The sequence below is a fragment of the Urocitellus parryii genome, chromosome 5 (genome assembly GCF_045843805.1).
Source record: "Urocitellus parryii isolate mUroPar1 chromosome 5, mUroPar1.hap1, whole genome shotgun sequence".
Lineage (NCBI taxonomy): Eukaryota > Metazoa > Chordata > Mammalia > Rodentia > Sciuridae > Urocitellus > Urocitellus parryii.
The window spans coordinates 58,972,555-58,998,473 of NC_135535.1; the positions used below are offsets into that span (position 1 = coordinate 58,972,555).

At 46.9% G+C, this 25,919-nt stretch overlaps 2 protein-coding genes across 4 annotated transcripts; both read right to left on the reverse strand.

Annotated features, from left to right (window-relative positions):
• Window positions 1-1,991: 1,991 nt before the first annotated feature.
• Esyt1 (extended synaptotagmin 1) lies at window positions 1,992-15,653 on the reverse strand. Its single transcript, XM_026398354.2, has 31 exons — window positions 14,770-15,653; window positions 12,854-12,895; window positions 12,531-12,665; window positions 12,355-12,428; window positions 12,168-12,240; window positions 11,938-12,027; window positions 11,733-11,788; window positions 11,072-11,195; window positions 10,805-10,981; window positions 10,596-10,678; window positions 10,302-10,350; window positions 10,083-10,169; window positions 9,895-9,987; window positions 9,595-9,666; window positions 9,369-9,455; window positions 7,650-7,799; window positions 6,992-7,138; window positions 6,699-6,875; window positions 6,360-6,442; window positions 6,187-6,235; window positions 5,991-6,080; window positions 5,768-5,863; window positions 5,435-5,506; window positions 5,257-5,343; window positions 4,206-4,346; window positions 3,897-4,051; window positions 3,693-3,791; window positions 3,479-3,610; window positions 3,297-3,402; window positions 3,040-3,089; window positions 1,992-2,847 (listed from the first exon to the last, which is right to left on the reverse strand). The coding sequence occupies exons 1-31, from the start codon at window positions 15,163-15,165 to the stop codon at window positions 2,808-2,810; spliced, it is 3,312 nt and encodes a 1,103-aa protein (XP_026254139.2). The 5' UTR covers window positions 15,166-15,653; the 3' UTR covers window positions 1,992-2,807.
• Window positions 15,654-19,216: 3,563 nt separating this feature from the next.
• Zc3h10 (zinc finger CCCH-type containing 10) lies at window positions 19,217-25,507 on the reverse strand. 3 transcript variants are annotated; one of them, XM_077798442.1, is made up of 3 exons: window positions 25,436-25,507; window positions 24,614-24,677; window positions 19,217-23,277 (listed from the first exon to the last, which is right to left on the reverse strand). In XM_077798442.1, exon 3 carries the CDS (start codon window positions 23,223-23,225, stop codon window positions 21,918-21,920), a length of 1,308 nt encoding a protein of 435 aa, XP_077654568.1. In that variant the 5' UTR covers window positions 23,226-23,277; window positions 24,614-24,677; window positions 25,436-25,507; the 3' UTR covers window positions 19,217-21,917. The 3 variants fall into 3 exon arrangements, with proteins under 3 accessions (XP_077654568.1, XP_026254248.1, XP_026254250.1); XM_026398463.2 differs by having other exon boundaries at window positions 19,217-23,280; XM_026398465.2 differs by lacking the exon at window positions 25,436-25,507 and adding an exon at window positions 25,018-25,174 and having other exon boundaries at window positions 19,217-23,280.
• Between the last annotated feature and the right edge of the window lie 412 nt (window positions 25,508-25,919).

A 25,919-nucleotide genomic window follows, 5' to 3' on the forward strand; every position in this document is an offset into this window, starting at 1 on the left:
TCCTCAGCACCACATACAAACAAAGATGTTGTGTCCGCCAAAAACTAAAAAATAAATATTAAAATTCTCAAAAAAAAAAAATAAAATAAAATGGATATGGGGCTGAGGTTGTGGCTCAGTGGTAGAAAATTTGTGAAAAATTATGGAATTGAGCTTAGTCTCCTCCCCTGAATCTTTCCCCTCTATACACTGGGAGCGTCCTAAGTTTTTGTTTTTGTTTTGCAGTCCTGGGAATTGAAGCCAAGGCCTGGCACATGCTCCATTGGTAGATAAGTGCTCTGTCAAGGACAGGAGTTCAAAGCCAGCCACCGCAGTGTCGAGATGCTAAGCAACTCAAATCCTGTCTCTAAATAAAATACAATTAGGGATGGGGATGTGGTTCAGTGAAGCACTGGGTTCAATCCTCAGCACCACATAAAAATAAATTAATTAAATAAAGGTATCGGGTCCATCTACAACTAAAAAAATTTTAAGAATAAAAAAAATAAAATGGGTATGAAATCTAAGTTGCTGGTCAGATGAACCTGAAACCCTTTTGGATGTGACTGAGCAGGCCCTGATGGTACTGAGACTACAAGCTTATGCTGTGACACTGAGCTTCCAGGTTTATCAGGTTTAGGAATCCTTTCCCCAGCCAGCCATGAGGGGACAGTGATCAGCAGACAGGCTGGATCAACAAAACTTCATCACTGACTGGAAATAAGTCTTACCTGAAACTCAGGACCTGCTTCACACAAGGCCCTTGACCATCCTCAATGAAATCAATATTCTTGGTGACTATGAACTCTTTTTTTTTTTTTATCATCAGGGATAGAACTCAGGGACGGTTAACTACTGAGCCACATCTCCAGCCCTTTTTTATTTTATGTATTTATTTATTTTATTTTTTAATATTTTTTTTAGTTCTCGGCGGACACAACATCTTTGTACGTGGTGCTGAGGATTGAACCCAGGCCACACACATGCCAGGCGAGTGCGCTACTGCTTGAGCCACATCCCCAGCCCCCCTTTTTTATTTTTTATTTTGAGACAGGGTCTCCCTGAGTTGCTTAGGGCCTCACTAAATTGCTGAGACTGGCTTTGCACTTGTAATCCTCCTGCCTCAGCCTCCCAAGCCGGTGGGATTATAGGTGTGAGCCACTGTGCCTGGTGGTGACTGTGATCTTAATAGGTTTGGGTTTTTTAAAAAAAACAAATTTTTTTAGTTGTCAATGGACCCTTATTTTTTTTATTTATATGTAGTGAGTGCTGAGAATCAAACCCAGTGCCTCATATATGCCAGGCAAGTGTGGTACTACTGAGCCCCAGCCCCAGCCCCCTTCAATAGGTTTTTGTTTTGTTTTTTTAACTGTAGATGGTTATATTCCTTTATGATGTTTATTTAGGTTTTTTTGTGTTTTTTTTTTAATATGGTACTGGGGATCGAACCCATGCTAGGCAAGCCTTTCACCTCTCCATGGGTCACAACTCCAGCCCCCCTCAGTAGGTTTTCACAATTGACATGACTTGTGACTGAATGAAGCCTTTTTTTTTTAAATATTTTTTAAGCTGTCATTTATATGCATATATTCATTTATATGCAGTTCTGAGAATTGAACCCAGTGCCTTACACATTCTAGGCACGAGGTCTACTACTGAGCCCCACCACAGCCCTTGAATGAAGGCTTTTGACAGTTATAATAAACTTCTGATAGTTAGGCTAGAGTCCCAATTTTTGTTGTTTTCTTTCTTTCTTTCTTTTTTTTTTTTTTTGGTTTAGGGATCTAACCCAGGGGCATTTTACCATACAGTTACATACCCAGCCCCTTTTATATTTTGAGACAGGATCTCACTAAGTTGCTGAAGTCTTGCTATATTGCTGAGGCTGGCCTTGAACTTGCATTCCTCCTGTCTTAGCCTCCCAAGTTGCTGGAATGATTATAGACATGTGCCACCATGCCCAGGATGGATCCCCAATTCTTAAGGAAAACAGCCACAGCTGGTTTGAGTGTTATGTTTAATATAAGACAGTAGATTGACAGAGTTGGTGCAGAACTAAGAGTATCAGGTTCAGTTCTAGTCAATGAGTTTATAACCTAGGCACTTGAACAAAAAATTGGCCCTGCTGTCCCGAATCCTTTAAGACCATCTGCATATTACCAGCTTGGGGCTCCAAGACTGGTATCTTGCTACTTGGTGGCTTGAGTAGAATCCACATGTTCTGGATTGACAATGAATCTGGAGGCAGGTGCTAGGAATTATAGCAGGTGTATTTGTAGGGCAGGCTTGATGAAGGAGAGGACAGAACTGGATACAGAGCCCAGGTTGCTGGACATCTGCTACATGCAGTAGTCCAAGAGGCTCACAGTTTGAGAGTTTAGCCTATCTACCTTCCCACACATGTCTATCCTGTCTGACTGATCATGATAGCAAAGAAGGTGACCAACCAGCTAAAGAAGAAAGATCTTTCCAAAAGCTGTATTTGGCATAAGCTAATGCCACTGCTAGTGCTGCCAGTGGCCAGGCACAGGTACAGAAGGCCCTGAGGAGTTGGGAGGAAGGGAGAACAATATGCAGACAGAGCAGGAAATAGTCATCTCAGGTCCCTGCCCCAGGAACCCAAGGGATAAAGGCCATGCAGTAAAGAGTAACATATGGTCCTTCTCTTTGGTCAGGCAAAGGCCCTAGTATGGGCCTGAAAGGCAAAAGGGCTGAAGAGTACAGGCTCAGCCCTGGGGCCCTGGCTTTAGGCTCATCATATTGGAGGCGGGGATGCTGTAAGAGGCAAGGCAAGAAGGCAGCCAAGTTGGGCTGGTCACCACCAGCTCCTAGGAGCTGCCCTTGTCTTTGTCATCCATCAGATCATACCTGGAGAGATAAGGAAAGGGCTCAAACAGAATGATGATCCTTATGTCCTTTTAAAAATGAGACATAATCCTAGGGTTCCTAATGTCAGAATCAATGGTTCTCAGTTCAGATTATTTCCTTTTTCTCTTTCCTGAGACTGGGATTTCTTCTACCTAAATATTCAGCCCCAGCCCCACCCATGCAGACACTTACCACTGGGCTGCACCCTGGGAAAGGTCTATCTCAGCCAGGTCCAGCTGCACCTAGGTTGGAGGATGGTTGGGGATAAGATGTTATTTTGATGTGTTCAAAGACTGTGTCCCATCATCATTACACACTACTGGTCCCAAATAACTGCAGAGGTGATGGAGTCACCTCCAAAGTTTCATCTGGGATACTCCCCCATTATTAGTGCCTAACAGCCTTGGTCCCAGCAGCACTCCTTTCCCTGGCCATCTCTGCCCTCTTACCTTCCCCAGAAGCTCACGCTCTCTTGACATGAAGGAGGAGTTAGACTTCACCGAGACATCCAGCTTTCGCCTGAGGGCCTCATCTAGGGGCAGTTCCCACTCAAACCTGGGGAGGGGTGGGTGTTAGGGCCAGGGTGCCTCCCAAGCCTTTCACCTCTCTATCTGAATGCCCACTCACTGACCGTTCGTTGAATTCAGGATTGAGGGTCTTCTTCTTCTGCGAGGTCTTCCTCTTGGTACCTCGATTCTTGTCTGGCAGTAGCAACAGTGACACATAGGGGTCAGGGGAATCCCGTCCATTGTGTCGAAGGGCCCTGCAACAGGAGGCTGTAGGTGATGAAGTGATCGAAGGGAAGGCATGCAGGGAAGCTGGGGGACACGATGTAGGGGTCTCACCGGCAGCTGTGAATAATGCTGACCAGCTTCCGTTCTTCACTGTAGTACCATACTGTCAACTTCACCTGGCCCAGAGGCCCAGCAGGAGCCTCGAGGGGACTGTGAAGAAATGAAAATAGGTCTGGGAGAAGGTAGCGCCTGGGGAGGCTTAAACTCACCCTCTATACTCCTACTGGTCTCCAGTCTTCTGTTTCAGCCCTTCACCTGTCACCACGTGTTAGGCGCTGCCGGAGCTCTGGAGCTGAGGAGGTGATGTGAGGGGGTCCCCCACCAAGCTCTGCTGCTTCACTCAGCGAGGAGGAGCTGTGGCTGGAGCTGTGGCTATGAGCTTCCACTCCTGAGTGCTGGGACGCCAGGATCTGGGAGTAAGAAAGCTGTAAGCTGGGCATAGTTCTCCCAGCTCTCGTGCGTGCGGTAAGGACACTGCCCTCTGTTCCCACCCTCTTGGTGTCCTTGAGCCAGAAAGGCCCTCTCCTCTCCCTCTAGGCCCACCCACCATCTCTTGGCACTTACCCCTAGCTGTGCTCTCAGTAGCACCTGCCCCTGACCATTGGTAAGTGCAAACCAATGGTCCAAGCAGAGCCCATCTGCCTCGAGGAGGTCAGAGAGGGGCAGGAATAAGGAGCCCAAGGCACCAGTCCCCTCGCCTCGAACCTGTGGAGCAACAGGGCTGTGTTCAGAGGCAAATGCATCATCAATACATTATTTTATCTGATGTTCAAAGTCTAAACACTTGGACACTTTGGTAGTTTTGGTAAGAGAGAAGCTTTGTGAAGGGCAAGGAAGCCATGATAACAATTGCTGGTCCCTCTTTCATTCCTCTCTTATCCAAAGTAGAATATACTATCTTTATTTCCTAAGTCTTCACATATTTTATCAATAGTAAAATTTTTACCTGAAGAGTGAAGAGTGGCAAAAATGAAATGTTCCCTGTTCACCCTGCTCTCATTTCCATATTCCATATGTACAACTTTTAAAACCTTCCTGTTGGGCTAGATTGTAGCTCAGTTACACATGCTTAGAATGTACAAGGTCCCGGGTTCAATCCCAAGCAAATAAACAAATATAATTTATTTATTTATTTATTTATTTATTTTTAGTATAATTCTAATATGCCAGGCTGGGGCTGGGGCTCAGCAGTAGTGCACTTGCCTGGCATGTGTGAGGCACTGGTTCGAGTCTCAGCACAATAAATAAATAAATAAATAAATAAATGTCTATCAGCAACTTAAAAAAATATATATTTAAAAAAAAATATCTTGGGCTGGGGCTGTGGCTCAGTGGTAGAGCGCTTGCCTAGCATGCATGAGGCACTGGGTTCAATCCTCAGCACCACATAAAATAAACAAATAAAATAAAGGCATTCTGTCCATCTACAACTACAATTTTTTTTAATTCTAATATGACTGTATCTTTTTCATGATTTATCAACTTTATGTAGTGATTCCCTGCTATGAAAGATGAGGAGTTGAGAGCTCATTTATACCTCTTCTCTACCTCTGCTAGCATTAAGTTAGGTTAATTAGAGAACCTGATAAGTATTTGTAGAGTAAATTTATAGTACCTGCAACTCCAGGCTCTCAGTGTGTGGCTTCCTGATGAGAAAGGAGGCATTCTCGTCCCACACAGGGGCTGAGGTTTGGGAAACAGTCTGGTGGGGAGGAAGTGTTAAGATCAGTGGTTGATATTTCCTCCTCTCTTCTTTTCCCTCTATCTCTTAACCCTGCAACAGTTCCCAATACCTTGGTTTTATGGGCAGTCTCTCCCACGGTAAGAATAGCATAAGTACTAGGAGGTTTGGTGCCTTTTCGGAGCTGGAATGAAAATATTGTGTTAGTCTTAAATTTGGACCTGGTTAAGCAGCTCCTTACCTCACAAATTATAGCCACAGCCAGTGGCCATGTCTCCATTTTCACTTGACAGCCATTACTGTCACAACCTTGGATAATCATCCCACCCTAGCACCATCCTCAAAAAGAAAGGAGCCATTTACTATTCCAAATTCACGAGGAACATTCACACCTGAAGGAGGTAGAAGGGCCAGGGAGCTGAGGGGTGTGGGGAACAGCTCTCACCGGCAAGTCCTCTGCCCGCTCCACATAGACAGACAGCAGGGCTGCTGCCAGCTCTGCGCTCTTCTGTGTCTGGATCAGACTGTTCACCTGTAGCACCTGGAGGAGGACACACAGGGACAGAGGTGGGAACTGATAATCTAGTGTCGGACACAAGCCTTGGAAGCTGAGAAGAGCTCACCCTGCCTCCTCCTGGGTTCCTTTCTTCCTCCAGGCTCCTCCTTACCTCCTCTAACTCAGCAGCAGTGGGCCGGGGAGTCAGACGCTCCAGGCGCAAGTGCAGACGGCCAGATGGGACATCCTCCAGGGTCAGCCACTGTGGAAGGAGGCAGTGAAAAACTTGAGGATGTGGGGATAAAAACAAAGAGAAGAAGGCTTGGGTCAAGATCAGAAAGGATTGTTGGTTCTAATCCCATGCCCACCTCGTCAAGGAAGCCACTATTTAGCACTGCGGTGAGACTCACTTTACACCTGTGGAGAAGAAAGATGAAGACAAGAGGCAGATGATCAAGCCAACACTCCCTTTCCCTGAGGTCAGACTCCATGATTTACAGGGATCCAGCCTGTCCGCCCACTTGAACTCCCACCCTCTCACCTGCCCAGAAAGTCATCCTTGTCCAAGTCCTTGTCAAAGACTTCAACCTCTAACTCTTGGCCTGGAATTGATGTGATAATCACCTAGTAGGGGGAAATAGGGTGAATGAACTCAGGGACATTTTACTACTAAGCTACTTCCCAACTTTTTTTGAGACAGGATCTTGATAAATTGGAGGCTGGCCTCAAACTTGAGATCTTTCTGCCTCAGTCTCCTTAGCTGTTGGGATTACAGGTGTGTGCCACCATACCCAGCTAGCAACCCCAGAAGTTTATGAACTACTCTCAGAACTGGGGGGGCAGGGAGAATGGGGCAGGCTGAGGCTCAGTCAATTCTGACCTCAAAAACCTCATTCCAGCGAGGGTTGAGATCTTCCCGAACAACACGGCTCCGGAAACTTCTTCCTGCCAGCTTTAGCTTGACATAGGGGTCTGACTTGCCCTTCACCAATCCCCCCAAGAAACGGTCTTTGGCAATCAGGTCCTGGGCCTCTAATACATGGAGCCGAAGCACATTCTGCAAAAGGGACAGATGGGGCACCAAGTGGCAGTTAAAGGAAACACAATTTCTCAGAACCATTGCTTACTTAGGGTATACAAATAGACCCTAGTGCTTTCCAGATATTAACTTACTTCAGTCCCAAAGTGGCTGTCAGGAGTTGTGTGACTGGGCCGAGGCGGAGCATCCACACTGCTGCCTGTCTGGGGGCTCTCATTGTCTAGGTCCCAAGAACCAGACCCAGTGGGAAAGCAGATTTCTGATGAATTCAAGTACAAGATCTGGGAGGGTAGTATGGTTGCCAAATCAAGGAGGTGCAGTTAGCCATCAGCAGGCAAAGGTAAGCGGAGATTGGTAGACAGAGCCCTGGCTCTGACAGGGGAACCAGGTCCCTGACTTGGTTGGGCATATCTCTATAAGGTTGTTTTCACACCTATCCCCACCAGACCTCCCCCTGTCACGTTAATCAACAAACTTTTTTTTTTTTTTTTTGGTATTGGGGATTGAATCCAGGAGAGCTTTACCCACTGAATCACATTCCCAGTCCTTTATTTTTCATTTGAGACAAGGTCTTGCTAAATTGCTGAGGCTGGCCTTGAACTTGAGATCCTTCTGCCTCAGTCCCTTGAGTTTCTGGGATTACAGGTGTGTGCTACCCCAACAAAAATTGCCTGTTAGCTGCTTCTACATATACCAGCTCACTTAGTCTTAGCAGGCTCCCCTTCCTTACTCTGACTACTGAGGAATCCACAATCCTTTCCCCACCCCTCAGCACTTCTTCCATTTCCATACCCGCATGACTAGTTTCATGTAGAGCCTGGAGTTTAGGCCAGAGCTGCTGAGCTGGAACCACTGGTCCAGGGTAAGTTCAGGGGCAGTGAGCAGACGAGCCAGAGGCAGAGTTAGTGACCCTAAAGTCAGGGCCCTGGAGTCATCCTTCACCTACAGGTACAGGAGGAAGAAATGTAGTGAAGGAATTAGAGTAAAGGGAGGCACATGGGAAAACATAACACAGCCCCAGTTTCATTCCTCTTTCGACCATCACAAACTTTTGTTCCCTTCAGAGCTATCTCTTTACAGTCCTCTAGCCATGCCAGGGTCCCTCTTACCTTTGCTCATTCTGTTCCCATTACTTGGAAAATTCTCATTTTCCTCCACCCTGCCTATTTAAATCCTACATATACTTCAGGGCTCAATTAAAAGTCTACTTCCACAGGGTATGGTAGCATACACCCGTAATCCCAGCAGTGCAGGAGGATTGAGAGTTCAATGACAGTCTCAGCAACTTAACAAGGCCCTAAACATGTGGGGAATAAAAGCCATATTTCTATTAAAAAAAAAAAAGGCCCTAAGCAAGTCAGTGAGACCCTGTCTCTAAATAAAATACAAAAGGGGCTGGGATTTGGCTCAGTGGTTAAGACCTCCTGGGTTTAATTCCTAGTATAAAACCAAAACCCAAACTAAAACACTGGCCAGTAAGTGCTATAAAGGCAGACACTGTTTCATGCTTTTCTGTTTTTCTTTCTTCTTTTTTCTCTAATAGTGGAGATAGAACCCAGGGCCTTGTGCATGCTAGGGAGCACTTTACGACTGAGCTACATCATACCATTCATATAATGCTTCTTCTTGTTCTTGGCAATACTGGGGATTGAATCTATGGGTTGGGTGCTCTATCTACCACTGACTCTATCACTGAACTACATCTGCAGCCCTCTATATTATTTATTTCAAGACAACGTCGCCCAGTGGCACACATCTGTAATCCCAGCATTTGGGAAGCTAAGTCAGGAGGATTGCATGTTTGGCTTTTTTTTTTTTTTTTAGTTGTAGATGGAATTCATTCATTCATTCATTCATTCATTCATTTATTTTTTTTTTTTCAGAGTAGAAATTAGAAGTTTATTAAAGGACAGTAGAAAAGACTTCTCCCGGAGGAAGAAGGGGACCCAAGAGGTGGAATCCCTCATTCATTTATTTGTATGTGGTGCTGAAGTTCGAACCCAGTGCCTCACACATGCAAAGCAAGCAATCTACCACTGAGTTACAGCCCCAGCCCGAGGATTGCAAATTTGAGGCCAGGCTTGGCAACTTAGTAAGACCCCGTCTGCCTCAAAAAATAAATAAAAAGGATTGGGATATAGCTCAGTGGTAGAGCACCTCTGGGTTCAAGCTACCATACTTAAAAAAAATGGGATCTCACTAAATTTCCCAATCTGTGATCCCCCTGCCTTAGCCTCCCAGCAGCTGGGAATATATGACATTCTGCCATCACATCTGGCAAAAATCACTCATCTTAAGTATACAATTGTCAATTATAAAAACTGATTCTGGGACTGGGGAGTGTAGCTCAGTAGTAGAGTTCTTGCCTAGCAAACAAATGGTCCTTGGGTTCCATACTAAGCACAACACCACACACAAAAAAGAAAAGAAAGAAAGTAAATAGGGATCAAAGGAGAGAAGCAATAGCATGTATTTGGGAAAAAAGAATAAGGTGAATAGTGATTATCTCACCTGAACATCGAGCTCCTGGCTTCGAGGGTCTTGCAGGAAGAACCGGAAAGCTTCCTCCCATACTGGGCTGTTGGTGCTATAGACAGTCTGGAGATGGGGAGGGTGGTATGAATGACAGCCCCATTCCCATTTCTCCAGAGAGTACTTGCAAGTTTTCTGAAGGGAAGCCTTCATCTCAAGAACAGGCCCCCTCCCATGTCACACCCCCACATGTCCTGACTTTTACCTTGCTCTCCTGAGTCACATCCTGAATTGACAGTTGTACCATGGGGTTGGGTTCTTTGTTCATTTTCTTCAGCTGTGGGGGTATAATTCAAAGGTCAGCATCTTGGGAGTTTGGATTTTGGTGAAGGAAGGTAGGATCATACCAGAACTCTTCCCTGAGGTGGACCTTTGTGGAACCCCTGCATTACAGGTCCCTGCTTCTACAGCAAGGAAGTCAGGGACATTTGAGTCCTCAGCAAAAGAGAGTATGGGAATGCTGCAGCCAAGGCTCCCCGTTCATCCACACTAGAAGCAAACTCACAGGAAGATCTTGGGCCCGATCCAGGTAGACAACTAGGATGGCAGCTGATGGGGGATCTGGTCGAGACGAGACTCCCCGATTCCACTGTAGAACCTAGGAAACAGGAAGTAAAAGTTAGACCCTGTTTCTCTTAATCCCTACTTTCAATATCTCTTCCCTGCTGGCTTCCTTTTTCCCATATGGCTCACCTGCTCCAGTTTTTCTGCATCTGGCAAAAGTGACAGCCATTCTAGCCTCAGGTGAACTTGGCCTTGCCCACCTTGTAGAGGGAACCACTGAAGGGAGAAGTAGAATCAAGTGAAGTGTAGTGGAGGTCAGATACCTACCCAACCACTTCTCTACCATTGAAGCAGCTAGTGTCTGCCAAAGGGTAAGATCTCTCCCATTTTTCTCTTTCCTCAACTTACATCATCCAGTACTCCAGCCTGTAATACCTTCCCTACATCCAGCTTCATTCTGGGAGGCAGGGAGAAGAGAAGGTATGGAGAGGGAGAAAAGGGGAGTGTTGTAATTTGTAGCATGTCAATGACCCTTCACTCACCCACCCAGAAATAACTGGCAGATCACCAACACCCTTCTCTGAGATATTTGTATGTGTGTATCCATGGGTGGGGAAGGAAAAGGAAATGTGAATCCCAGTCCCAGAAAATTACTATAATTACCTCTGGGATCTCAGAATCTTAACATAAGCAGAGACTTACCTGCCCAGAAAGTCATCTTTATCTGGATCCTTGTCAAACACCTCCACCTCAATTTCCTGCCCTGGGACCTCATGTACTATCACCTAGAAGCACAGATGGATAAAAGTCTCATGGGCTGCAGCTGTGATGATAATCCAATCAGCATCTTCATCCACAACCTCTCAGGGCCTTCCCATTTTGCACAGGCCTCCTCGCCCTTGGCTTCCTACCTCATATGTCTCTCCCCACTTAGGGTTGAGTTCCTCATCGATGACACGACTGCAGAATGTCTGGGTGCCCACACGCACAAGTGCATAGGGATCTGACTTGCCTTCAATTAGGCCCTTCACATATTTGTCCTTGGAACTCAGCCCTTGAGCAGCCAGCAGATGAATACGAATAATGCCCTGGGGTTAGGAATCAGTTGGTAAGAAACTTAAGAACCCAGCACAGGTTTTTTTAAAAGAAGGATCTATCTGAATGGGGAGAGGCCATACCCTGGGCAGAGGGGAACGCAACTGGGCCACATCTTGAAGGTCAGGTACAAGGGGCACCAATAGTCGGTTGGGCAATACAAGGAAGGCAGCAATGGAATCCATGATCATGGTGTCAGAGAGTGAGCTAAATAGGGGAGTGGAAAAGAAATATAGCCCCACCTTCCATTTTTCCCTCAAATCCAAATTTGTTACTGCAAAGAGAGACCTAAAGTTATAAAGAAGTCTTTTCTTGAAAATCCTTTTGCTACTCTTATATCCAAATTTCTCACCTACTGCTCTATATCTTCTTCATCACCATCCCAGCTTTTCTCTTTTGTGCCCTGCTCTAGCAGTCTTCAACCCTCTTTATTCCCTACCCAAATGCATGCTCTTGCCATAGAAGAAAAACCACAGTATTAAACTTTTCAGGAATATTTTTCTTATCTCCCCAACTACAGGGGATAAGCTATATCTTTTACTGTTTTTTTTTAATATTTATTTTTTAGTTCTCGGCGGACACAACATCTTTGTTGGTATGTGGTGCTGAGGATCGAACCCGAGCCGCACGCATGCCAGGCGAGCGCGCTACCGCTTGAGCCACATCCCCAGCCCTCTTTTACTGTTTTATAGTCCTTAAACCAGGGCTAGGATACTTAGCAGGTGCTCAGTAAACCCATAATACCTAAGTCCTGGGATATCCAGCAGGTTAGTCATCCCTGTCCAGTTGATGTCCAGGGTCTGGAAGGAAAGGGCAGGGGGTCAGGCTAGCACCTATGGGTCACAGTCACACCCAACCAATAATCACTAGGGTTCTCCGCTTTTTGTCAATTGCCTTCTCACCCTCCAAATCCTGCTTCTCCACCATCCCCCTCAATGTTTTCCCTTACCGGGCGTCGAATAAAGAACATTGACACAGCTCCCACAATAGGAAGGTCCCCCACGAGTGGCTCAAGAATCACCCGCAAGATGCCATGTAGCTAAGGCAAGAAGACCAAAGCTTTCCCTCAGAAAAGGCATGCAGACTTCCCCAATCTTGGTTTTTCCAACCTCCCACTTCCTCATATCCCATTAATTTCCCTCCCAATTCTAGTATGAGGGCCCCTGACATCTGTCCTACCTGCATGCCTTTTACTCCTGCTTTGCAGAAATATTTTTTTACTTCCACATCAATCTGCACATCACCTACATAGCTGAGGGTTGGTGAAAAAAAGAAGGTTAACACTAGGCTGAAGTGGGGTAGGGTGTGTGTGAAGCAGCCAGGAGTGACCAGGACCCACTGCAGGAAGAGTGATGAATGGCATTACCTAATGTTCAAGTCCAGCAAGATCTGGTCTTTTCTCTGACTAGGGTGAACTTTGACTCCTATGATGCGCAATGGCTAGAGAGAGAGGAAATCTCAAGAGAGGCAGAAGCACCTCACCTCAGCCTTCTCCAGCCTGCTCCCCTTCATCCTCCCTGTCCCATCTCCTCCCACATATACCTTTTCACCCAGTTCCACTCGTGTAAATGTAAACGTTTGCAGATGAGGGTTAGATCCCCGAACAGCTGGGGCCACAGTTTCAGCCAGAAGTTTTTCCATATACTGGCCCAGGAAGGGCCAAACCTGTGCAACGATCTGGGAGGAAAGGGAGATGGTCAGAGGAGAGGCCCATTTACCCTCTAAAGACAAGTTCCTCCAGAATCCTACCCATGGGAAGTACTGGGGACTAGACTCAGGCTAGAATTAAAGTGTGGCAAGGCCTGGCCAAAGGAACAAATACCCATTGTCCCTTCATTGGAAATAAATATCAGGATAGTCCTCACCTTGTTTAGCCATTCAGCCTTTTCCACATCTGGGAAGCTGACCTGCAGGTAGGGAAGACAATGACAGTGTCAAACACACCTTCCATCTATGTTTCCTAAGAAGTTTGTGGAATGCCCACAAAGGAGAGGGAACATGTCCATACAACTGGGACGCCTCACACCCAGAACTGGCAGGGGTGGGGGTGTCCTAAGGTTTCATTTCTCAGAATTTGAGGGATCTGAAGCTCTCAAATAAGGGGAGCCAGAAGAGCATGGACCATGTAAAGATGCTTTGTGGATAGCTCAATGATGTGAAATGACAGCTGTTGGGTCAGAGGAGGAGGAGTGGAGAAGAGCACATTGCTTCTGGAGGGAGAGGTCCTGTCAAATCAGAGCTGAGGGAATCCTGGGATTCACAAAATCCTGATTCCTTTGTCCAGCCTTCCCTTCTCCCTTTGGACTAGACTGGGACCTCCATCCCAAGCAGGTGAAAAAGAAAGCAAATCCTTAATGAGAGAGGGGCTAGAAGATCTGTTCAGGCTGTGTGTGTGTGTGTGTGTGTGTGTGTCTGTCTGTCTGTCACTCTTACCTCTCTAAAGCATTTGTTTGCAGTTCTTCTTTGTCTGCAGGATAGGAGGACAATGGTATCTGCCTTCCCTCCCTGTGCAACCTCTCCCCCAACACACACACTGTTTTGGCTTTTTTTTTTTTTTTTCTCCTTCTTTTTTTGAGTCAGCACTTAAATTGCTGAAGCTGGTGTGGAACCTTCAATCCTCCTGCTTCAGACCTCAGGCTCCTCAGTAGCTGGGATTACAGGTGTGAGCCACCTCACTCAGCTTTCCTTTATTGTCTTGGAAAAGGGATGCTGTGGCCTAGCAAATCCCACCATACCCATATATATGTTTTCTTCAGCCCTTTCCTCAAGCATATCCTCTTTGTTTTTCTGTCTTCCTGGGTGACTCCTTTCATGGGAAAGGGCACCTGTGCTCTGTATGGATGTATGGGATAAGGAGTAGCTGGAACAGACAGTTGCTGCCTAGGCTACAAGTCCCTAGGACCATTTCTCCTCCTTTCTCTTCTCCAGTTCAGCCTGGAAATGTGCCTATAGGTGCGTAGTTTCAACTTGATTCCTCTCTTCTGCCATCTCCCACTAGACTGTACCTCTGCTGGGAGGAGCAGGAAGGGAGGCTAGGAGGGGCCCGTAAACCGCCTTGCCTCTGCAAGGCCAGAGAGAAGGCATCTGCCTCAGCACTGGAGAGGAGAGCAGAAATAAGGGTTTGGGTCAACCGAACAAGAGAACAAGAGCAACGACAATCCGGAAAAGGGTGGGGCCAGACAGGAGCCAGTGCAGTGGGGGCAGCGGGAATTGCAGCAGCACACTGTCCTCTTCCCAGCACCCGCTCCCTTGACCCAGCAGCCGTCTTGGCTACACTGCAGCCGGGCTGCTTGAGGCTGAAAGGCAACCACAGTCAGTCCAGGTTTTGGGGATCATTTAAGCAATGCTCTGAGGGCTGGGGATAAGATCAGGAAAAGGGGAAAACCAAATAAAAAGTCTTGAGGAGACAAGGAAAGGGGAGGGAACCTCTGAGCAATAACGGGGATCGAAATACCCAGGGGCAGAGTAGCAAGGGCGTCAGGGGTACCAACAACCAGGAGTAGCGTTCAAGATGGCCTGGCTTGGGACCAGATATTGTCTGGCTATTGCCCAAGAGTAGAGGAAGAAGTCCTGATTCTGTGAAAGGACCCGATTCGGGTGTGCGGGGAGAGTTGGGTAGTCCTTCCAACTGTGGCGAGTCCCAACAGGCAAGCGGCTAGCGGGGCAAGATGTATAAATCTGGGGCTCACTGTCCCAAGTTGGGGAGCTGACTCTAGGAGTAGGGGCAGAGCTCAAGAACAGATGGGGCTGTGCTGCACAAGGACTGAAGTGGGTAGCTCACCCAAGCAGGTAGCTCTCGATGACTCATATAAAGGGTTTTTGCTGTGAGCCGCTCCTCGTCGTCCAGTAGCTGCCTTGCTGCCCGAAGGCTCCTCTCTTTCTCGTCGCGGACCCGGCGCCAACCCAGGTAGAGGGCAAGGCCGAAGAGTACGAAACCCACGCTGAGCCCCACTGCCCCAGCCAGGTACACGGGTACCAGCACCAACAATCGTCGCCCGAAGGAAGTCAGCACCGCCAGCACCTCACCCGCCGCGCCTGGGCCAGCAGGTGGGACCCCAGAACCTGGGTCCGGCTTAGTGTCAGCAGCAGGGGGCTGGTCAGGGGGCTCTGAGAGAGCAGCGGGCTGGTCCACCAGGTTGGGGCTGGGACTAGGGCCCTCTCCAGGAGACCGCTCCATGGTGCCAACTCTGGGAGGACCCTCCAGACCCAGTCACCGGCTAAAGATTTCCTAGTTTTGAGACCAGCTCCCCCCTTGCAAGCAGAGATCCCCAGGTTGGGGGAGGGGACCCAGGCCACGCCCCTATCCCTGACAGTTTGGGTTGGTTCGCGCTGCATATACCGAGGTGGAGTCAAAAGGTTGAAACTCCGCCCGTCTTCTGCGGGAAAGGGAGCGAGCTTCGGAGAGGCAGGACCTCCCTGATTGGACAAGAGTGTCAAGATAAGCGGTCTGGGATGGCGGGAAAAGGAGGAAAGGGGCTAAAGGACGGCATTCTATTGGCTGCAAAGAGGAGAAGGAGTGGCACACTATTTAAAGCTGGGCGGGACTAAGTGCTCCTCCCACGTGGGATATAGCGCCTGTGGTATGACGTCATGCAGAGCCACAACGCCAATTACTCGGTTTTCGAGAGGAGATGGGTTTGCTAAGTTGAGGGGTTGTGGGTGGGTTAATATTTCTCTCCACCCATTCAGACGGTTGGGCCAGATTTAGTCTGGGATTCTTATATGTTCACTTTTCAACTTTTCCTAGTTTCGATTCTAAACACATTCCTTTATCCTTCAAAAAAAATTTTTTTTTCCTGGCTGCCCTTATAAAAAGAAACGAAATGACCCTATTTGGAATGAACATGTTCGACGATGGATCCTGTCTATCCTGTTCCCAGTCCTCTACCTTGTCTGTGCAGTGTAAGGGCTGACTAGAGAAAACTAGAGAATCAGAGTTGAGATAATACAGCCTGGGGAGTGGGGAGCAAAGGAGTAAATAATTGAGGCTTGATTTCCTTTTGAAAATCTCCAAGAGTTGCAAACGCCCGGCAGATTTTTTTATTATAGATCGAGACCAAATTGGCCCCAAGAAGGGGGGAGGATTCACTGCAGAAATTTTTACAAGAAATTCCAAGAATTTCTTGACTTTGAGGAGCTTCTAGGACATTAAAATGAGAAATCAAGATAGTGAGAGGATTCAGTTTCTCATTTTTCTGAATTAGAAGATTTGGAATATAGTCAGGTGTAGAATTAATATATTCTACATAGTACTGTGTAGGTTTAGGAGGGTAAAAGTTCAAGGTACACTGATGTCTATTGTTACCAATTTACTTGCCTTAGAAATATAGTGTTGTCCAGGGACCTAGAAATTAGATTAATTGGAAACTAAGGGAAGGGTTTATCATAAAATGATTACCTCTTAACGACACACATATGGGTCTTGTGTAATTTAGTCTGATGCAGCAGGGGAACTAGAGTTGGTTATTGGGGAGAGATGAGATCTGCAGCTGGAAAATTTTATCTGGCTCTGCAGGGCATAAATTTCATCAGGCTGTTTCATCAAAGCTACTTAAAGCTTCCCTCAATCTTTTCTCACTTCCCTTTCTGTACTTCCCTGGGGCTGCCAATATCTAGACTGCTTTACTCTGTGTGCTGAACGATATAAAGAATAATTTTCTATCTGATGCCCATGTTCTCCATATTCCCAGAGATGAACAGGTAGAAAAGGGAAACAAGCAGCTTGGAGGAGGGAATGTGCTTTGAATTGATGAAGCAGAACTACAGCTAGGAAATGAATAAACCTCCTTAGAAGATGACTCCCTAGAAAATGAAATTTGCAGTTAGGGATGGGATTCCAAAGGCTGTAGAAAAGGGCAAGGTGACCTGTGGAAGCTCCTTTCCAAAACTTCTGCCCTTCTTCACTCCATCCAGATTATCAGACCCTCCTACTTAAGACATAACCTCATCCTCAAAAAGGTTTTTGTCCCAACTGGGAACCAGGAACCACCGAATTGGCAGCCAAAATGAAGGTAGCAGCACAAACAGGGTGGGTCTCCACCCATTGATAATTCTGCTTCCTAGGTGCCACCTGGTGGTGAAAAGCAGTAAGCGGCTAACAGGAAGGATGGCCATTTGTTGGAGGAAGTGTCTTACAGGGTGGAGCTTCAGCGGGGGAGAGATTATCTACACTTCCTGGACTTGAAATCTGTAATTGCTTTCTAGGGGAGACAGAGGGTCAGATGTGGTATTCTGGTCTCAGCCCACTCATAAAGATGGGAAGGCAACGGAATGTGAGGAAATTTTCTTCTGTATAACTTACTGCCAGGTATTGGTTATCCTATCGTTGGATGGCTCTATCAGAACTCTTTTATAACAAGTCTGGAGTTAAGACTGAATAGATTCTTGACCCCATTACTTACTAGCTGTGGAACCCTGGACAGATCGATCCATCGATCGATCTATCTAATCTATTTATTTTATTTATGGTACCAGGGTGCTTAAGAGGGTCTTAACCACTGAGCCACATTCCCAGCCTTTTTAAATTTTTGAGACTGGGTCTTGTTAAGTTGCTTAGAGCCTTGCTAAGTTGCTGAGGCTGTCCTCCTAAGCCACTGGGAGGCGTGCACCACTGTACCTGGCCAGATTAAACCTGCTTTCTCCTCTGCAAAATGTGTAAGGTAATATCATCCACTGGGTCAGTAAATACTTCATGGAAAATGTCTTGCACAGTACCTTGCCTTACATTAAGCACTCAGAAATGCTAGCTGTTATTCTAGAACTCCCTGTTTATTTCCTGTGCAGCAACATAGGACCTTCTTCCTTTTGGCAGCCCTTTAAACATTTGAAGACATCTATTGAGTTTCCCCTCAGTCTTCTCTTGCCCTCCCACCCCACTCCCCGCCCAGCTACTACCCCTCTGCCTTGTCAATGTCCCTCTTTAAAATTTATATTAAAGCAGAGAGAGGTGGCACACACCTTGGGAGGCTGACACAGGAGGATCGAAAGTTGAGACCAGCCTCAGCAACTAAGTGAGGCTCTAAGCTACTTGGTAAGACCCTGACTCAAAAAATACAAAAAAGGAATGGCTCAGTGGCAAAGCACCTCTGGGTGCAATTCCCAGGGCCAAAAAAAAAAATCAGAAGAACACACAATAGCTGGGCATGGTGGTGCACACCTATAATCCCAGCAACTCAGGAGGCTGAGGCAGAAGCACAGCAAGTTTGAAGCCAGACCTGTCTTAAAATAAAAAATAAAAAGGGCTAGGGATTTAACTCAGTGGTAAAGCACACCTGGGTTCAAGCTCCAGTACTCTCCCAAACCAAAAAAAGAAAAGGGAAAAAAAAAAAAAGAAAAATTCACAGTACTTACAAATGGTTCCATGAAGCCCATGAAGCTGGGTACAATGGTGCATGCCTACAATTCCAGTGGCTCAGGAGGCTGAGGCAGGAGGATAGTGAGGTTCAAAACCAACCTCAGCATTGGCAGGGCAAGGCGCTAAGCAACTCAGTGAGACCCTTTCTCTAAATAAAATACAAAAATAGTGCTGGGGATGTGGCTCAGTGGTTGAGTGCCCCTGCGGTCAATCCCAAGTACCAAAAAAATAAAAAAGGAAATGGTTACATGGTTCCACTTAGGCAGAACACAGAACTACTTTATTTACAACCCATGACTAAGGCTCAACTATCCTTATGGATCTCCTAAAGCTGTACCTAGAACCTAGCATGCTCTATGAATTGACATTATGAGGACTAAAAAAAAAAAAAGTTGTTGTGGGGGAATTAAGCAAGTACTCTGCCAATCTCTGCCAATGAGCTATAATCCCATCCAAGATCTTAATTTTTGTAGCCAACTGGAAGTCCCAGACCCCCTAGTGAATTAAACATTATATTCAGTCAAGCTCAAGGCTTTATCCTTAAGCCATATTTTGGGGGAAGAAGGGTCCAGTGTTTACTCAGTCCAAATTATGGGCTTTTTCATTATTATTTTATTTATTTTTCAACCCCCAGTAGTACTGGGGATTGAACCTGGAGCCTTACACATGCTACGCAAGTGTTCAACCACTGAACCACACAGCCCCAGCCCTTAAATTATGTTTTTCTAATATTCTTATCAAAGTTGGGGTATTACCTCCACTTTAAAAAAATAATATAAAACATAGCCACTGGGCATATCACTACAGTCTAGAGATTTCTTGAACATGAATTCTCTAATCATCATTCATTAGCTACTAATGTTCATTACCACTGAATTACATCCCCAGCCCTTTAAAAAACAAAAATTCTAGTTGTAGATGGACACAGTACTTTATTTAGTTATTTTTACGTGGAGCTAAGGATGGAACCCAGAGCCTCGAAGATGTGAGGCAATTGCTCTACCACTAAGCCACAACCCCAGCCTCCCCAGCCCTTTTTTTTTTGAGATAGTCTTACTAAATTGCCAGACTGGCCTTGAAGTTGCAGTGTTCCTGCCTCAGTCTCCCAAAAGTAGTTTGGATTACAGATATGTGCTACTATGCCCAGCTCCATAACTTTTTTCTTATTTGCGATGATTCACAAGTGAGAGACAAAAGCAGCTCCTGACATCTGGTAACTAACCTGACACAGCCAGCCACGCTTTGGAATCACTAGGGTTGTGACCTGGTGCTCACAGCTAAGCCAATGAGTTCTTAGGTTGGACACAATCTCACAAAACACCACATGAGACAAGGTCACTCAGTGACTGTGATGAAGTGAGACCAAAAAGCAAGATCATTTCACAATGTCTTTTAAGCACAAAACGATCAATGTGCAAACCACAAAATAGAAACATCCCCAACTCCCAAATGCAGCCTTAGCTTCATTCTAGTCTGCCCTCTTTCTAATTAAGATAATAATCATAGAATGACCCCTGCTTCCTTTGGCAGCACCCACTCCAGAGGATACCCACTTCCTTGAACCTTTCCCAAAATGTCTTCACCAAAGTCCAAGTCCTCTGAGACCTTTCTAACACCCTCTTTGCTGAGACACACCATGATTCCTAGTAGTATAATCAATCTCTCCTTCACTGCAATAAGCATTGAACTGTATTTGGTGTACTACATGTATATTCCTGGTGACCTTTAGCTGGAGTGCATTAAAACAAGACATACAATGTCCACAGTTTCCCAAATTCACTTCTTCGGAGATACTTGACAAGAAGGAAATAAGGTTGGGACCTGACTTGAGAATTCATGTTGGTATCTATAATCATATTCCTCTCTAAATATTCATAAACCATCTTTTTTAATAATCCAGAAGAATTGTGCCAGAAGATGAACATTAAACTTATCAAGTGTTGTTTCTAAAATTCATAAACAATACTTGCCTTTAGGCCACCCCCCATCTTTATTTTGAGACAGGGTCTCACTATGTTGTCTAGGCTAGTCTCCCAACTCCTGGGCTCAAGTGACCCTCTTACTTTAGCCTCCCTAGTAGCTGGGACTACATGCGTGTGCCACTGCTCCCGATTTCATTTTTTTAAGTGACCAGCCTTGATCTAGCCCAACATCTCCAACCCCAGGTGTATAATCTGAGTGATTAACCACACCAGAGCAAAAGGTAGCAAGAGATACAATTAAGGAAGCACATCCAGGACCACTTACTCTACCCCCAATTTTAGAACAGATACCTGAGTTGTTTCCCCTACATCAGCCATGAGCTAAGGAGGGACTGAAGTTTGGCTACTGGGCCTCTGGACTTAATGACCCTTAAGTGGATTTTAAACCTCTGGTCCTTTATGCAGACAGAAGAAAGAAAGGGATAAACCCTGAGGCTTGTGTCCCCAGAAGAACTCCCTTTTCCCAGCACCTCCCAAGCCTTGAAGGCTTAAGAGACTGGCCACTGAGAAAGGGCTGGGGTAGAAGGGACAGTAAATGCCATCAACAACTAAGAGAGGCAACTGCCACCTGCCTTGCTCTTTGAATAAGGGAAGGATTTGTCAACTACATAACCTCTCATCCCCATTTCTCAGCACATACACCCTCCTTAGTACTTGCCCCCCTAAATGACCCTAGGAGCCCTGGTTACTAAGGCAACCTGGGAGCAGCACATGCAGACAGAGATCAGAAACAGATGCGACTATTTTTAAACTAGACTAGGTGGCTCCAATGCTTTTCCCCACAAAGTGCTTTCCTCAAAGCCCCATTTGGTCTTGTTCTACATACCTACCCTTTGCTGATTTTCATCCAACTTACCCAAGCTTTGTGAGGGTGGGGTCCTTACCCCATTTTGGCATGAGACCTACTTTATGCTCCCTTCTTCTAGAGAATTTCTAAGCAAGTTTTCACTGCCTCCATTTGTTAAAAATAATTGCTCTTTTATTTCTTTGGAAAGTAGTGGGCCCTGCCCTACAGATTTCCAGGCCAAGCTAGGTTATATGAAGGCTCCCCTAGTCTTTGAGCTGGAATACTATGGTCCCGATCTTTTCAGGGGCCCAGCAGTAGTTCCTGTATTATCTAACCCAACCGGGCCCCAAATCGTCTCCTATGAGGCCTTCTCTCCTGGCCACCCACTTCCCAATTCTTTCCTGGCTCTCCCTCTGTGTAGGGATTTTTTTTCTTCCAAAACCAGTGCTAGGACCTGTGCTGTTCACAAGAGGACAAAATCAAGGATGTCCCCAACTTCCGTAAGAGGACATATCCCCTTAGTCAGTCCTTCCTCTCACTGGTTTCAGTCTGCATTCCTATGAAAGCCCCGACTTGATTGAGGCCTGAATAAAGGACAAGAAGACCCCCTTTAAAAGGGTGGTGATGGAACACACCAACCCAACCCCACCTCAGGAAATGCTCCTCAGAAGCATACTCCTTATAGTCTCTTGTCCTAGTCCTTGAGTGAGCCCTTCAGACAGGGCCTGGGAGGGCTTGGGGGGTAGGTAAGGACCCCTCAAACCCAGCCCTGAGAGGCTATACCAGGGGAGTATCCATTAGCCCCATCAATGTGGCATGGCTGTGATGCGCATGCTCTGGGAAGCAATGGGGTAAGTCACCATGGGAGTGGTAGTGTGGCTCATTGTGATTCCTGCCAAGGGTTGGGCCATCGATACAGCCACAGGAGCTACAGGAGCCACAGATACAGCCACAGGAGCCATGGAGACAGGTGGTGGTGCCATTCCCTGGGCGATTGTTTGAGCCAGAGCAGCTGACAGTGGTGTGATCTCTGGGTTCAAATGTGGGGGTGGGGGTGGTGGAGCAGCAGGAGGTGCAGCATTAGTTGGGGGAGCAGCTGGAGCTCCAGTGGGGGCCACCAGTTCTTGCTGGGACACAGGACGAGGCTGTAGAGCCTGGCTGCTGAGAGTAGTGTGAGTCTGGGCAATGCCATGATTAAAAGTGGCAACAGTGCCCACAGTGGGGGCCAGAGTTTGCTCAGTTGCTGGTGCAGTAGAACTCAGGGTCATGACCTTGGCCTGATTGCGGAACTGGGCATTTTGTTCCAGAAGTACCTCATTAGTAGCCAACAGGTTGCTGACCTGCTTCTTTAGCTCTTCTACACGCTTCCTGAGCATAGCATTCTCCTCCTCTAGCAGTCTGCATTCTACTCCTCGGGGTGGAGCCAAACTATATTCATATGATTCAAAATGGGGGCCATCAGGAGGGCAGCATCCACCTCTCCGGCGCTTGGGCCCTGGCTCATGGTCCTCAAAGCCCCTGTCAGGTAGGTCATAGATATCATAGAGATCATGGCGTCGTCCTGGGGGCACTGAGCCTGTTGAGCCTCCACCACCGGTACCTCCCCCACCCCGAGCATCAAACTCAAAATCCCTTTGCAGATGACGGAACTTGCACTTGGCTCCTCTCTGACAGTCACCCTTGAGAAAGTCACGGCAGATAGGAACCTCCTCCTTGCCATTTGGTAGGTCAGCCGGTGAAAGCCCCAGGCCAGCAGCTACTTTCTGCCTCAGCCGAGGTGGAAGCTCTCCCGTCTTCTTATAGCCATCCTCATCCTCCTTGGAACCATGAATGAAACGGCAGTTTGGGCGGCTACACTCTTTGTTCTGGAAGTCATGGCAGAAGATGAATTCATTTTTGCTTACCCCTAAGTTGGATACCTCACTCATGTCTGGGTGGCGATATCGACAACGCTTTCCTCTCTTGCACACATTCCTCAGGAAGTCTCTACAGATGGCATCTGAGCTGGCCCCACCAGTGCCTGCTGCTGCTCCAGTGGCCTCCTCACTGCTACCACCTCCAGGGCCTCCACCGCTGCTGCCGGTACCATTGGCATAGCTGTCCCGGTCAGGCATTCTGGCCCCCTCCAACTCAGGGCCTTCCTCCTTCTCTTGCCACTCTTGGTGACTGCTAAAAAAAGAGAATTGTATTATACAGGAGTCTTTCAGAGATCCCACTTGTCCTGACTGTAGAGCAGACAGTCCAATAGGGCAATGGCTTTGTAGATGGTACATGTAAAGAACGAGAATTCTGGCTGGACTGGTTGATTTGCCAGAAGTCCTGCCCAGGCTGTTGTGCACCTGGTCTTGGTCAGAATGATTCACACTTGCCTGGCTAACAGAGGAGGGAGTTGGGATGAAGCCACCTCATCTCACTAATGGTGATAGGTCAGGGGTAGTGGCAGAGGGAGAGCATAGTGTGGATTTTATCTTCCCTTCTGGGCTGACCTTATTAAAGTTGTGGAAGTGAAATTAAAATTGCTATTGGTTTCTGAATAGGTTGGGAGGAGACCGGGAATAGTGCCCAAGCTGGGCTGCTTAGCTGCTAGGACTTGTGGAGATGGGACACTGGTAATAAAACGTCTCAACTCTTTTCCATGAAATCTTAGGGGAAGGCTCTGAATGCATCATATCTCTAGAACCCAAGAAATCCTGGGTAAATGGACTGATGTCACCAGCTTGAGGGTAATCCCTAAACCTACCAATTTTTAATATCGTTTTGTAGTCTACTATCATTCTCAATTCCAGGAAAATCAGCTTCCTCCACTTTAGGGGAGGAGTTCTAAGCTGTAATCTCCACTTCTGGACCCCCTAACATTGGTAAGGTCAAGATTGGAAAGAGTTAATGTTACAGGAATAAGTGACCTTTCTTTTTCTATTCCCCACCCACCTTTTACCTCTCCATGAAAATATCCCACTGACATCAAACCACACCATCCCTTACCCCATAAAGATCCTTTTATTTATAGACTCTATAAAAGCTTTTTAAGTCTCCTATTTCCCAAGAGAGCTCTGGAATGTCAGTCCACTGCCCTAGTTATAGCCCTCCCCTCTCTCCACCCCCAAGAAGACAGGGAGTCCCTGCCACCACGTGTCTTAACTTCCTAAACCTTTCCTAGGCAGTGTTCAGGCTCCCTCTGCTGTTCAAATAGGAAAATTTCATATTATTTCCCCTTAAACTTTGGGGAATCTCTTCTGATATCTCTGGACAGTCTACTGACCTATCTTGGTCTTTATATCTTCCTAAATAACCCACCAGGTCAGAGGCCAGAGTTACACAAGAATCTATGTTAAAAAAAAAGATCCTCTTCCTTCAAATGGAGGTAGCCCTAAAATAATACAAATGGTAAAAGATACAAACTTACTGAAAGGAAAATGACCAAATGATCCATGTGTTGCAAATTCCACCAGACAGATAACTTGGTATGATACTCCACCCCACCAAACTCTCCCAGAATTGATACCTGAGGTAGCTCAGGTGAAGTCCGGGGCTCCTGTGGGTCTCCACCTCCACATCACTGCTGGGTTCTGAACAGGAAAAAAATAGACACGTGGGTGGGAGAAAGAGTAAGAGTGGAGGACCAAGAGGTGGTTGTCAACCAGAAAGAACTCTGAAAACAGTAAAAGCACTGGAAACTTAAGAATTTCCTTAGGGTTCAAACTGAACTTCACCTGTCAAAGGGAGAAGTCGCCAGTAAGAGGAGTAAGAAATAGAACTGATTCAGAAAACCTGAAAGGATGGACTGAAAAACCTGTCTTTCAGTGAACCAAAGGGTGAGGGGGAGCCCTGACTCAAGATGAAGGAGGCTATAGGGACCAAAGCCCTGCCTAGGACTGGAGTTACGAATGCTAAATGGCAGCAACTGACAGTGCAGCGGGAAGGCAGATTAGACTTGGGGGCGGTGATTATGACGCTTCCAAGCACCCTAGAGTTTGCGAAAAGTCTAGGAGTTTCCCCGCAGCAAGTCTTCTAGCTTGGTAGGTTCCATGTAGCGCTGCGCTCACTCAGCAGAGGACCAGGTGAATAGGGCACTAAGGAAACACAAAGTAAAGCGGGGAAAGGGAGCCCTAGATGACATCAAGCTGAGATGGGCAGGGCTGTGACGTCACGGAGCTGGCGTTTGCTCGCTAAGCGGGGTCAGTCAGAAAAGGGGGTCTTCCTGGGATGTGAGGAAGAGCCAGCTCCATTCTGGGGGGCTTGTGAGGCCCGGCAGAGCCCAGTCGCTGGGCCGGCCGACTCCTCCCCTCCGGGCGCGGCCTCCACCTAAGTCTCCCGCCTCCCTCACCTGCCGCCGCCGCCGTAGTTGCTGCTGCCGCCTGCCGGTCCTCTAGCTTCGACAAAGAGCCGCCCACCCTGTCGCTCTTCCGCTTCCTGCGGAAGAAGTGACGCTCTAGTCACCAGACCCGGAACTACACTCTATAGTGCACGGAGTAGTTCTGAGAAGCGACACAGGAAGTTCCCAGCAAGCTTTGCGTGTTGCCATAGCAACCCGTTCTAACACCACAGTCAATTACTTCTCAAGCACAATTCCGCACAGCGCATGTCCCTGGCCAAGTAGGGTGCCGGAATTTCCCCCAAACCTCAAAAGGTTTCAAGCGCACACAACACCCTCCTCAGCCCCATCCATAAGTAGACCACATCATACACCCCAGGCTTTGGCTTTATATGTTTCTTAGCATTCTCCACAGCACAGGCAGGGAACCGGTACAAACTGTATGACAGAATGCCCACCCAAAGGAACCGAAATAAACACGAAAAAAACGATTTGA